General features: G+C 38.9%; 1 protein-coding gene across 2 annotated transcripts in view; it reads right to left on the reverse strand.

The window, feature by feature from the left end:
* Nucleotides 1–13,551, reverse strand: part of LOC116843473 (sn1-specific diacylglycerol lipase beta-like) — a 15,256-nt gene extending 1,705 nt beyond the window's left edge. Inside the window, exons 1-11 of one of the 2 annotated variants that reach the window (XM_032813918.1) lie at nucleotides 12,265–13,551; nucleotides 8,122–8,220; nucleotides 6,587–6,799; nucleotides 3,613–3,929; nucleotides 2,203–2,346; nucleotides 1,936–2,104; nucleotides 1,662–1,785; nucleotides 1,401–1,544; nucleotides 1,168–1,279; nucleotides 991–1,083; nucleotides 677–831 (exon numbers count right to left, since the gene is read on the reverse strand). In XM_032813918.1, coding sequence (XP_032669809.1) covers nucleotides 677–831; nucleotides 991–1,083; nucleotides 1,168–1,279; nucleotides 1,401–1,544; nucleotides 1,662–1,785; nucleotides 1,936–2,104; nucleotides 2,203–2,346; nucleotides 3,613–3,929; nucleotides 6,587–6,799; nucleotides 8,122–8,216 — 1,566 coding nt within the window. In that variant the 5' untranslated portion in view covers nucleotides 8,217–8,220; nucleotides 12,265–13,551. Of the gene's footprint in view, nucleotides 1–676; nucleotides 832–990; nucleotides 1,084–1,167; nucleotides 1,280–1,400; nucleotides 1,545–1,661; nucleotides 1,786–1,935; nucleotides 2,105–2,202; nucleotides 2,347–3,612; nucleotides 3,930–6,573; nucleotides 6,800–8,121; nucleotides 8,221–12,264 lie in introns of those variants that run through there. The other variant, XM_032813919.1, reaches the window with a different exon arrangement.
* Nucleotides 13,552–14,047: the final 496 nt, after the last annotated feature.

Genomic DNA, 14,047 nt, shown 5'->3' on the forward strand with positions numbered 1-14,047 from the left:
CCTCTCTCTCTCTCTCTCTCTCTCCTTCTCTCTCTCTCCCTCTCTCTCTCCCTCTCTCTCTCCCTCTCTCTCTCTTTCTGGTCTCCCTATCGATTCTCTGTCTCTCTAACTCCTTCCGAATCTTCCTTTCTTTCTTTTCCTATGTAGCATCTAGTGTAATATTAAGAGAGCAATGCTTGCCCATTCTTTATACATTTAAGCCGTACCACTTAAATTGGTTGATTTTTATATTTTCTATAGAAAATGAAATATTCCAAAAAATTGGCTTTTGTAAAGTATTTTGAAGATATTGAATATTCTATAAATATTTCAGAGATATAAAAGCTGATTTTCTTAAAATTAATATCTGGTATATCAAATTTCATATTTAAATTAATTTAATATTAAATTTAATAGTAATTAATATTTCATCCTCCAAACCTGCGATTGGGCATTTATAAAAGACGTATTTTCTACTTTATGATCTAGACAATAACATATTCATGATCGGAAGAGGGAGGAGGATATTAATTCCCACATAGCACAAATTTCTAAAAGACTTCTTAAAGAATTCTAAAAGTTTTCTAGAGGACTTGGAAACTCTTGTGGAACTCTTTAAGAAGTCTTTTGGCTTTTGGCTTTTCAGGTTGTGGCTTTCGTTGTTAGATAATTTGGTCGCGAGTCTTTATTGCAATACCTTGGGTAGCCGGCAAGCTCGTAGGATGGTCACTAATGATGTTCTTAGATTTTCTGTACTTTCTACACTCATCCTCATCACAAGATCATCACCGAGTCCCACGGTTAGCACAAACTCTTCCGTGACCCTAGCAGCGTCTCTGCTGAGCAGCCCAGCTTTGTAAATAATTATATGTCGTTAAAAGTGGCAAAAATCCTACCGGTAAATTTCTGACAGAAATAATAACTCGCAGTAATTAACACATTCTTCTTCAAGTCGGCGAAATTATCGTATATTAGCGAAATAAATTTAGCGTTACGCGCACATGTAATTACCTGGTGTAGAAAATGCGTAGACTCTCAGATCCGGGTAACGGGGCCGTATTAGTAACCCTAGCAGAACTGCTAAACCGGCTCCTAAACTGTGACCTACAAAATCGCCATGTTACTTTATTACGGAATTTACAGTTATTTGCCAACGGCATCTTAGCGCGAGTGTATAAATAAGCTTACCCGTGAGCGTTAGATTGTAATCGGGATATGTGGCGAAGGCTCTCTCCAAGACTTTATGATGTTTCAGTTGCTTCAATAGTATTTTCACTCCTATTATCATACCCTTATGCGCCTGCAAATTATACATCGGTTTGCGAACGAAATCGACTTTTATCGAGAGGCACGGTAATGTCGCGCGCCAAGTGTTCTATACATACGCGACAAATGAAACGAAGAAGCAGTTGCGTACTAACCGTGCTACCTGGAGGAATGCCTGGACACTCGAACGAATCGGACGCGGCTGCGATGTCAGTAATTATGTCCCGTAAGGATAACGACCCTCGTATAACCACGACGATACTAGCAGTCTTGTGATCTGCGATCACGCAAAACGGTATCTACGGAGATCCCCGAGAATGTAATATTTAACGTTGGTCACGAAAGAGAGAGAGAGGGGGAGGGGAGAGAGAGGGAGAGAACATGGAGAAACCACAATTTAGAAGCAACATACCAACCTCGCACAAATGATTCTTGAAAGAGGCGAATAGAATGTCCTCCTCGGGCAATTTCGATAAGTATTTCACGCCAGAGAGGTAACAGAAGCAACAATTGTCGTCGAGAATAACGTTAGGTTTTCGTCTAAAAAATTATTAAAATTGTCTCGAATCTTTTTCCATAGAAAAGATAGTTAAAGAGAAAAAATAAAGTGAACGACAGGACTAATTGTGAACAATATAAAAAAAATAACTTTAATGAAACGAATACTTCTGCGTAATGTTTTTTTTTTACCGGAAACAAGCGCAGCATGTTACACCCCGTATCAAACGGAAACACCCGGTACATATATTCTGGTATAGTACGAAGAGCCAACCGTAGACGGCGATCGACAATTGCATGAAATGATGAGCGTCCTCCAAGGACATCCAGTTGGGCGTGTTGGAAAAGATCGCCGTGCTGTCTGTAAAATTCACAGCAAATATTGGATAATTAGCAGTCTGTATGCTCAATAGACGTGACTTTATCTCCTCTCCGGCGATCAACATACGAATGGCATACCTGAGGTATATTTTAGGCGCGGAATTAAATTTAACCTTCGCAATTCGTGAGTTTCCCGCTTCTGCTGGACTCTCAGCAGAATACAACCCGCCATCACGTCCGACGGTACCACATCCGTACCTCGGAATAATGAACTCAGTAAACCTGTGGGTTTAAAGGATCATTGAAGAAACATTCACATCCGAAAAATATAATCTCATCCTCAGTGAAATCATTTTATATATTGGTCTTAGGAGAATTTTTCTAAGACCAAAAGGAAGATACTGTAATACTTAATAAAACAGAACTCTAGTTGCAAAGTGATGTTTCCTATAATTCTATATTCTAAGCAAAACCTTTTACCGAAGGAGTGTTTCTCTTTTAATGAAGTAGACAATCAGTCGGAAATCTATTAGATATTATTTTAACTTTTCTTCATTTTCAAATTAAGAGGAATATGTTTATTCGAAGCAAAATGCTCTCTTACGCACGATATGAAAGACGCGACAAGCAAGACTTGTAGATACAGGAATTCCCCTAACTTTAAAAATGTATTTACATTAAGAAAAAAATACTTGAAAATTTATTTGCGAGATATATAGTTTATTTCTATAAAATAAACTTATATTATAAACTTATATATCCACACTTACACTCCACAAATAAATTTTTAAATATTTTTTTACCGTGGAGAATATTTTTCTTTTGATTTTAGAGGAATCCTCTTGAGACAATTTACAAGAATATTTTCCGCTAAGAATGAAATTATAATTTTTGCGTATTATATATATTGCCAACTTTCGACTACACCATCAGGCTTTATTGGATCTAACTTTAGTTTCTCAATTTTTTTAACGATTTTAACTTGTAAAACGTTTGATATTTTATGACTATTATTTTTTCTTAAAAGTTTTCTTAAAAAATAAAGAAAAAATATATTTGTAAAGAATAAAGAAAAAAAAAAAAAAAATTTACATATATATATATATGTAAATTTATGAAAATATATCACAAATATATTATTAATGAATATACTACGAGTGTGTGTATATGTGATATATTGAATGGAGTAAAAGGATTGTCCCACGATGATACATTCTGTAACATGAAAACAGCATGAAGCTCTGAGAATACTTAATAGGATATGATTTCGGAATTTCGCTAAAAATTCATGCATTCCAATTTGCATGTTATGGACATCGCGAAACGATCATGTGATTGCTACTTCCTCGCGCGGCGAGAGAGCGATACGCGTCAAGAAGAAAGTCCCACCAGCGGCCAAAACCAGAACGAGGATCAGCGGACATGTTATTTATCGTCTGGGCATCCCGACGGCTTCTCGCATTCGGTTTTCGATCTGGACACGACGTCCACGTTCCAATTTCGATTGCGGCAGGACCTCTTCGTAGTTTAGCCGTACCTATGTCTCACCAGCGGCATGTTGAAAGGTCTCGCTCGCCTTCTCGTCCTTGCGCATCCACCACAGGAATTTGAATCGTCGTAGCCAGAGGCGCGAGTGCTTGCTGTGCTCCACTAAGCTTTCCAGCTGTTTCTTCTCTAGAGAGCCGATCGGATCGAATACCAGGGCCAGGCCGAAGATACTGAGACCTATCAGGATCCAGTCGAAGAGCACCAGAGTCTCCACGACGGTGATGGAGTAGTGTTCGTGTTCGCACTCCACGTTCTGTCCGAAAATCCACAGGCTACCCAGAACATTCCAGCCGATCTCCGGCAGCAACATTAATATCCTAATTGTATTAAAGAAGGTTGTCAATTTCCATCGAGAGTCATATTCGCGTCTCGACGTCGAATATGTAAAAATTAAACAACCGGATGTATTACGCTCAATCGTGACATTATTATATTCTTATGACGAAAGAGAGAGAGAGATAGAAAGAGAGAGAGGCATCTAGTAAAGATAATAAGACAATAAAAGTAACAGGGAACCAAATCTTGTTTAATATAACAAAAGATTTATAGTTATATCTGCTAAATATATTTTTTTGCTTTCTATTCATAATTGAACGATTTTATTCTTGGATTATATATTCAAAAATTAAACATTTCAGTTAATTAATTTATCATAAGTAGTGAATTTTATTAAAGAATTTTAATTTAAATATTTCTTTCTGTTTGAAGATTGTAGCATATATAAACTGTATATCAGTACTACTTATATACTGAATAGCGGTCTTGCCTTTGCCATACAGAACTTTATATAATGTATGTTGAACAAGTTTTATTATATCGTGCTTCAGTTATATTCCTATTGTGCTCGCGTTTGTGCTCGAGCGCGGTCCGCGAGCATAAGGTCAGGCGCGCTGAAGGTTACGCGAGTTCCGACGTCGCGTAGATAAGCTCGCGCGTGCAATCATAATGGTACTAGACGCGGAGACGTACGCGTCGGATTACGTCTCTTGCTATTTTCAATTATATTAATTTCATTATATCGATCGGAATCATTGTTGTTACAACTTATAACACCCGCGTTACAATTATCAGATTGAGAACGCCGTAATGTTTAAAGAGACGAGAGAGAGAAAGAGAGAAGAGGGTGACTATCATTTATATATATCCTCTCTTTGGAAAATTTCCAAGAGTATTATATGGTCGCGTGTAAGCTTTATTTGTTGCTATCGAGTAATCTCTTTGTGTCTAATCGGAATATTTTCGATTTCAGATCTGGCAGAACTTGCGGCCGAGAGAACGGATGGAGCTGCAGATACCATACCGTAGGATCCGGTTCGGGCCGAGCATGGCCGACTCGAAGGTAGGTTCATAGACTTTTTGCAGTCTTTTTAATCTTTTTTCGCGGCCGAAAACCGGGATATACTCATGACTCACACTGCAATCGCGAAGGCTTAGTCTACTTGTGTACATCTCTAAGTACGATTATTCGTTAAGCTGAATTCCTAAATCTAATCAGCAAAATTATTTTTATCATTATAGATCTATGTGGAGCAGAGTGTGGCCGGCCATGACTTCGAAGCGGTTCGGTGAGTCATAATGGGAATAAATATTTAAGGTGGTGGATTTTATAATTTTGAAATCTCGTGTCGAAATCAGTGCGATTATTCCGCTTGGCGATTTTTGCACGTAATAATTACGTACACTCTTACGTGATGCGTATAATTTTATATGCAACCTTTATATCTCGCAAAGATAAACGAACAATGTTTAAATTTAATTCGTCAATTAATTATGATAACAAAATGCAGAGGAAATGATCCGTGAAAATTTAGTTACGTGAGCGAGTATCTGTGTGTGTGTGTTTAATTTTTTTTTATAATATTTAATTACACGCATGGATACCTGAATTTACTTTTTTGTTAAGAAAAAAGTTTTTTAGTTACATATGTTGAACGGAGACTTAAAGATCTTCAGAGACGATTTTCTTGAGATATTTTTTGTTATTCTAACACAAAACAGTGATATGTATAAAAGTTATTATCATTAATATTATAGTAGAATTTAATAAAGAAATAGCTTTTTAGCATAATTTATAGTAATTGTTTCTCTGATTATATTTACAAAATATCAAACATTTCTTTCTCAATGTAATAGACTCCAAAATTGGCGTGATTTGTTTTCAATTTATTACTTTTTATTATTCACTCCGTGAATGATAATGATAAAACACGTTACGAATAAAAGTTCGATAAAATTATCGTTGAACTCAATATGTTTATTGCTCGCATAAATAATTTTTCTATAGAAATAGAAATAAAATGTTCCCCAGAATGAAACAGAGAATATTCAATTTTTCAAAAATTGTAGTTGCTGCGAAGCGATTTGTTTACATTCTTTCTATTCTTTCTTTGTTTACTTTTTTATGTTAATTTTATGGGAAGCATCGCGATCTCACGACTTTTTATACACAACTCGCGAATGTGAAATAATGAGTGTAGAATTTTAACGCTCACAATATATTATAATATATTAAATTATAATATAATACATATGTATGCATAGTTACAAAATCGCACTGATTTTTAACGAGAATAGCTGATATTACTGTTTAAATGAAATTCATAAATTGAATGGTGTATACTTGAATAATTGGTTTGAATAATGTATACTTAATAACCGGACTGTCTGAATAATTATCATCTAAATACGAATATTATCGAGTATTAAGATCAATGCTCCCAATCGATATAACCACGTGCATGTAATTGCATTTGCAATACGGTAAATACTCCAAGAATCTATATGCTTGCCATTGAACCGTTACTCTCGTACCGTACGCTTCTTTTTTCTTTATGTATTCCGCTTTATGAGCAGAATAAACCGCTATTCAAATCTAACGTGACGAAAGTAGGAAAGGGGAGAAGGTGGTATATTCGCAAAAGCTATTGGACTAGAAAGCTGATTGACGTGACGCTCGTTTACTTTTATTGCTCACTTGATCGTCAGCAGCGGCTCAACGTAGCGTCGGGCATGCGTGTCCATGATGGCCCCTTTCGCGCTATGCCTGATGATGACGAGTGTCAAAAGCGTGACGATACTGAGTACGACCGCTTCGCCTATGAGATATGCGCGCACCAAGTCACCTCCCAATCGACAATTCCACGTGTTTTCGTAGTACCTCGCGCAGGCGACTCCTATGAGAGTCAACCTGTAAAATATGCATCCGGTTACGAGCGACGCGCTAACGGAACGACCCGTCGCGGTCGCGCTTCGACAAATTGTCATACGGATCTGTCCAAGCAAGAACTTGATTATTCAGAATTACTTAAAGTAAGTACACTGAAAAACTCATTTAGTTGAGTTAACCAAAATTTGGTTAAAATAAGGTGGAACAAATGTTTTGGTTGTGAGAACTAATATTTAGTGCTTTGAACCAAAGGTTTGATTCTTTAAAATAAAAATGAAACAGGTTTAGTTTCAGAGAATCAAGTCTTTGGTAGAAATTTTGACCCTCGCAACATTTGTCCGACCCTATTTTAACCAAATTTTGGTTAACCCAACTAAATTAATTTTTCAGTGTAAGATTAAATTTCGCATGACATGATTAGACTATGAGTGGACCACACTGAAAAAAAAAGATTACGACGATTTGGTAATAATTATCCAGCCTGTGTTATAGATATTAAATTTTAATACCTATAACACAGGTTGGACAATTATTACCAAAATCGTCATAATCTTTTTTTCAGTGCATGAATCGAAAAGAATATTCGAGATATAGTTTGAATTAATTTGATTAAGAATCGATTCTCATCACACAAATACAAATATAATCTTATCCTCAAATATAATCAAATCTTCTTTTACGTGTACTGAAATAAAACAAATCTGAAAAATAAAAAAATACTTATTCGGTGAATACTAGTAATATTTACTTGAATCTAAACTCTTTTATTCAAGTGGACCGGCAAATAAGACCTTATATTCTCCCACATTTTCTCATAAAATTTTGTTTAAATATAACAAATAATTACTTTCACGACAAACAGTGGTTTTAGGGAAATATATACTTTCTCCATTCGGAAGAAAATTTTTTTCAATGTAAAAATATTAATATAAGTAAATATTAATACCCTCCCCTCCGAATAAATATTTCTTACCTCTTATTTAGATATTTTTTCTCTTCCCTCAAAAGGATTCTTCTAAAACTAAAAGAAAAATATTCTCAACATGCGATTATTATCATTAGAAGAGAAATATTCGTTCGGTAAACGCTTTCGGTTTTTGCTCACAACATAAAATTGCAGGAAATAGTATCTTACAATAAGAGTTTTTCTATTTTGTATTCAATATTTTCTTATTAGTTTTGAAAGAATCCTTTTGAGGTCATAACATTAGATTACAAAAGATTAGATTATATTTCTTTTGGTGTATGTGAGCGAATATTACGTACGATGTTTCTGAAACTAATCGATAATCATATATCATTGCACACTCATGCACCCATTGCACTCATGTATCGACACTCACCATACAATACGGATAAATAATTCGAACATGCCGGGATACACGAGATCGTCGGTTGCGGCCAACCATTTTCGCCCGAAGAGCTTCAACGCAGGCATTTCCCTGTGGGAAGAAATTATACCGTATGAATCATAGCTTCGTTTAGATTTGCTCATCGTTTTATTTCGAAACGAAAAGCGCCAGTATCCGTGAACATAACATTAAATAGATCTCCGCTATAACTGTAAATAATTCGCCGACAGATATCTCTCGTTTGGAACATCCGTCTCAATTGAGAACGAAAGATCGGGAGGGGAATAAAAAATATAATTTAGTATTTCGCATAGTATTTCGCAAGAGCAAGAAGATATACGTTTTTACGACAAGAATTCTCACACGAAATAGTCAAGCAATTAAAGTATGATATATGATAATCTTTATGTATATGATTCGTTCGGAGAATCGAGCTGATGATACGTGAAGAAGCAGATTAAACTCGGTCATGTTCGCGAAGGTCCCGCGAGAGAACTCATGACTTGCATATCACGGAAAAGTTTACCTAACTAGCCGCTCTTACAGCGTTTCGTAATATTACAGAACATGCGAATGCGACTTTCTATGATCATAAATATCCGCGAGATTCGGACGACGACACACGCGGGTAATCTGCTCGATCGCGTAGCACTGCTCTGGAGAAAGCGCTAGGAGAAAGTACTCAGTGTGTCCATCCCACATCCGAATGCATACTGGAGTACTGCCTTCTGAGTGACATTCTTAAATGGACCGTGAACCTAGTAATTTCAATCGCGACGAGATTTAATAGCGCAGCCGATAATGAGCGCTGATAGCGCTTAATTATCTCCTCGAGCAATCCACATGGTGTAAACTACGTGCGGATAATAACGCGCTTCTTATAAGTATGCAGCAATTCGATATGAGACTTGTTCAGAACGTTGCTGGCAACGTCGGTTTCGTTTTGCCGTAAGAGCTCTATCTACCCTTCAAGCCGGATGACGTGCTTTTTGTAAACGCCGTGCCTTCTTCCACGCGACATCTCATTGTGCGCGAGACAATGGCGAGGAAGCGGGTCTCGCGTGCAAGTTAGCGAAGTGTGCCTCGCTTGATCGTGGTAGCACTAACTGCCACCATCAATCGTTTCGCCAATTTCCCAAGTGACGTAAGCAAATAAGAAGAGGCGCCAGCGAGAGCGACATTGATGTATACATTTCTTAATTTTACATATATGTTGGATTGCGTGTGCAATGAGTAACATCGTACCTTTTCAGCTATAATGAAAAGATTATATTTCTATGTGCATTGTAATTTTGCGGAACAATGTATGCGCAGGATGACTGAAGTTCTGAGAGAAAAAACTGAGAGAAAATAACATCTAAAAAATAAAACATATATTTATTTAGCATTGACACTGAAATAATTTGCTTACATTTATATTTTTTTATTTAAATATAGAATCAACAATTGCTTTCGTAAAAAGCTGAAGTTTTACATTTAAAATTTATCGCTATTTTTTTGAATTTCCTAAAACATTGTCTGTGATATGTAGAATTTATATGCAATATTTGCAAGCAAATTTAACTTCCGTTATCAATTATTAATCTGGCTTCAATTTGAATGGACGTCACAGAGAAACTTTCTTGTTCAATTTTATAAGTAGTTCAGAGAGAAATTGTGTGTCTGTCATTTATATCGATTAAATTTATGCGATATCGCATACATTTAATATTTATGTGGCATTTATTTAATACGATGTCATCTATATCGATAAATATATGCGATATCGTAGTGTTTGCTAGTCATTTATCTATCTTAGCTAATTTCTTGTATCTGGACAATTTTTTCCATGACTGCATGACCATCTCTTTGAGTGCACACATTTAAAGAAAAATCTCGAATTTCCCGGATTTGGTAGATATAATTAACTAATAAGGTCCAGTAACTGTGATAAGACTCACTCACGAGATCACAAGAACTGAAATTCTTGTGCAACATTATTCGCCACTCGGTAACATACTTTCGTAATTTGAGCTCATTGGACTTTTGAAATCACTCGTTACAACCGAATTCCCGCATTTCCCGTTTTCTGCCTTTTCGATTGGCTTCGATGTCTTTGGGTTTACGCGCGAATTAGCATTCCCTAGCCGGTTGCGTAAATAACTTTCGAGCGTTTAACCACGGGAAAGCACTTTACGTCATAACGCGTATACTTTTTAAACGCGTCAATTAGTTGCAGCTATACGATTGCTCAATTGCTTTCTTTCATAAAGCACGCGATTACACGCAAACGTGGAAATTTCATGCGGAATTATAGCATATTATTATGGAACACAGCGATGAGAAAAGGGAGGAGGAAGAAAACTTGATATTAATATTATGGTAATTTCGTCATCGTCAGCGACGGCGGAGATATATTGGGTGACTATTGATCGAGACACGTCATCGGTATAAATTGTAAACAACTGAGCGTTATTACAACCTTCGGCCGCAACAGTACGATGCCATTTAAGTTAAAAATACCGGGAAGTGTCGTTGTAAAATGTTTCCTTCCCTTTTTTGTATTATTGTCGTTGTGGCTTTTTAAAGAAGAACAAAATTCCTCGGAAGATTACGCGTCAACGAGAAAAGGCAACCGTGACTGGCCGCAATTCTACAGGTGGCAATTAATGTTTCCTCGACATTCGTTTCACCATTGTCTTGCACAATGAGATGGCACGTCATATGGAAACAGGTATGGGGTGTTACCTGAAAAGAGTATATCATCCGGCTTGAAAAGTGAAGGGTTCACGATAAAAAGAGAAATACCGTTCGCGACGAAAGATTGTAATCCCGGTGCGATTAGGTAGAAAATTGCACGTAGCAAGAATGAAATTTGAAACAAGCTGCACCTGTGCCCGTTATTCGCGATGTCATGCGCATCGGTAGGTCGAATTACGCGAAATGAAGCACATTGCATGCATTGCATCGTATACGTGACTTCGTACGCATACACTCGCAATAGTCGAGTGCGGTAAATTACGACGGGATGTAAAAACGCGAGTCAAAAAAATGACATACGATGACCCTCGCGTCTGATGCGTGTCGGGGAAATTTTTTGCGCGCCATGTCGTGCACGGGAGATGGTTTTATCTTGTAGATAAACCGATGTGCCAATGTTCGAACCAACAATTCTCGTTGTTGTCATGATTGAGGCACGTTTCTACGTAGCGAGAGGACACCTCAGGTGCTGCAAATTGCTCGTGAAGCATCAACATCGAATTACTGCGTTACGAGAAAACAAGTTCGTGTAACTGAGCGGGCACCAGACGAGAAACTCGCTAACGAAATAATATTTCTTTCACTGTAACCGAAAGCATTCGTCTGAACATTTAGATACGTTAAAACTCAGTTGAAGTAACTGAGAGCGATTGGCCGAATAAAAATCTCCAATAGGAATCTCTCTGTTCTTACAACCGAAATTTTCATTTGGTTTCCAACAAAAAATTCAATTAATATAATAATATGGAATACAATTGTTTTCCTGTGTATTATATATCCCCTTTACAGACCGGGTTACATTTTTTTATTTATATACCATATCTATTGATAACAGTTTATATATGTTTTCTTGTAAGAGTTAAGTAAAATATGTTTTTCTCATATTTATAAATTGAGGTACAAGCTCAAGTTATATCACCAATTAGACGTAACGGGATTACTGTTACATAGTAGGATTATTTAATCCGTACCGGTTTTGATATGAAAGAGACAAGTATAACGGCAGTAATTTTACGCTAGTGATTGACAAATATGAAAAACACGCTGCGTTTTTACTGACAAGTGTGATACATGTCTGTTAAAAAAAATAACTAAAGACCCGTGCATCTGAAAAAGTATCAATACCATACACGAAGTGTTCTCTAAGTATAATCTCACGCGATTATACTCAGCTTTCGTAGACGGACGAGTTGCCGCGTGTAATTTAGCAGACGTAATCTCCGTGTTGATCGCTCGAGAAGCGTTCGGTAACAGCTGAGGATAGCTAACGTAACACGCATGACATTTCGATGAGGAAATTAGCAAATGATACAGCTGACAGCGGCAGCTGAAGCCAAGCACGTGAAGAAAGCAGGCCGATAGTACGCATTTTGCAGTGCGCAAACATTTACTCACCCTCTCGCTCGCACACTGGCTCCGCTGGTCGCTAAAAATCAAACGTGAACTCCACTTCACTCATAAGACGCGCGTTGTATCGACGAGCCCGCGCGCGCGTGTCACACACGCGTTGAAGTCTCCACGATCGACGTGCACTCCACTTCGCAACGCGCACACACCACCCGCTCGCTCGCTCGCTCGCCTTGGCGAATTCGCTGCAGCCCCTGAGAGGGACAGCGAGAGAAGGAGAGAAAGAGAGAGAGAGAGAGAAAGAGAGAGAGAAAGACAAAGAGAACCTAACGAACTCGGCTGGAATTTTCGCCTAATCCCGCCACCGGGCTGTGCCTTTCTCCGAGCTGCGCGCGTTGCAAGCTGCGGCCGAACTGCTGCACTTCCTGCGTCCGCGTTTCTGTTAAACGCGCGCGCGTCCGTCGCGAGGAATCGATCTCGCGTTAGGCGCACTTGTCGGCGGCCGTGGGCCGATCACCTCGTGGAAATCACGGCGGGTAAGAGGTAGACGTATAAGCAGCGGATGTTATTTCGATCCCACTTCTTCTTCTTCTTCCTCTTTTTCTTCGTTCGCTTCGTTCGCTCTCTCGACGATCACCGCGAAGCAGTAATCATCTACCACGCGCTGCATCGGCGAGTCTTTCACATCGCCGGCGAAGCCGCACTTATCGCGCGTACGTGCACCATCCGTGTCGTAGGCATCTCCCTTCGGCTGGTACCAACCGATCGCGATCGCACATTCGCAATCGCACACCGCGATAGCGCATGCAATAACGATTTGACGAGAAAAAAAAAAACGTTAATGGCAAATGATGGCAGCGCGCGTGATAGGAATCTCCATCTTCTGATCGCCTGGAATATCTCGCGATGTCGCGTGAACGCGGACGACTCGTGCCCGACGAATGCGCGATGTCGCGTCGGAAGGTGCACCACTCCCGTGTGCGCGGCCCTCACACACGACGTATCCAGGCGCTACGGCACACCGCGACTCGTTCACCTTGCAGCGCGCGCGCGACACCCTGCGCGACCGAGTCTCACGATCTGGTTGGCCACGATACTGGCCGCCGCTGGCCGCAGATACTGCCGCGGAGACGGAGGAGCAACTTTCCCTCCGTTCGTCGGGTTATTACTAGCCGCAAGCGGGAAAAATGCGGCTAAAAAGGAGAAGAGGAAGGAACGGGCTACTTCGAGGGGATAAGCGAGCCGAGCCGGGTCGGAGGTGGGAGCGAGTGGATGGAGCGGATAAGCGAGCTCTCTTACCTGGCGACCGGTGTCCTCACGATACGAACGACGCCGGGGCCATTCCTCTCGCAAGGATAGCAACCTCGGTGAATGTCGATATCCGGTGATGGATCTTAGGAAGAGAACCGGCCGTTGGGTGGGAGGGGAGGAGGAAGGGAGGGAGGACGTACGATGGCAACGTATGTTTATCGTTGAGAACGGGATTCGACGGGCAACTGACTAACGGACTGAAGAACGAACGTCTGACGCTCTGTTGCATCTCTTTCATTCCCTTTTACGCACTCAAAAATATCTAATCTTATTTTATCTTATATCTGACGGAAGTAGCCTCTTGTATACGATTTTGACAGGATTTTTCTATAACCAAGAAGAAAGTTATAGAAATTTCGTTTCTCATCCACAAGTATTGTTTTTGATAGAAATTTCTTCTAGTATAAAAGGACATTTAGGTGCAAATAAACATATTCCTCTTGTAAAATTTACAAAAGGAAAAATGTTAGAATAATGTCTAGTAGATTTCCGATTAATAATGCATTTCGTTAAAAAAGCT

This window comes from Odontomachus brunneus, unplaced genomic scaffold (genome assembly GCF_010583005.1).
Source record: "Odontomachus brunneus isolate Ranch 3 - 2012 unplaced genomic scaffold, Obru_v1 Obru_scaffold_033, whole genome shotgun sequence".
NCBI lineage: Eukaryota > Metazoa > Arthropoda > Insecta > Hymenoptera > Formicidae > Odontomachus > Odontomachus brunneus.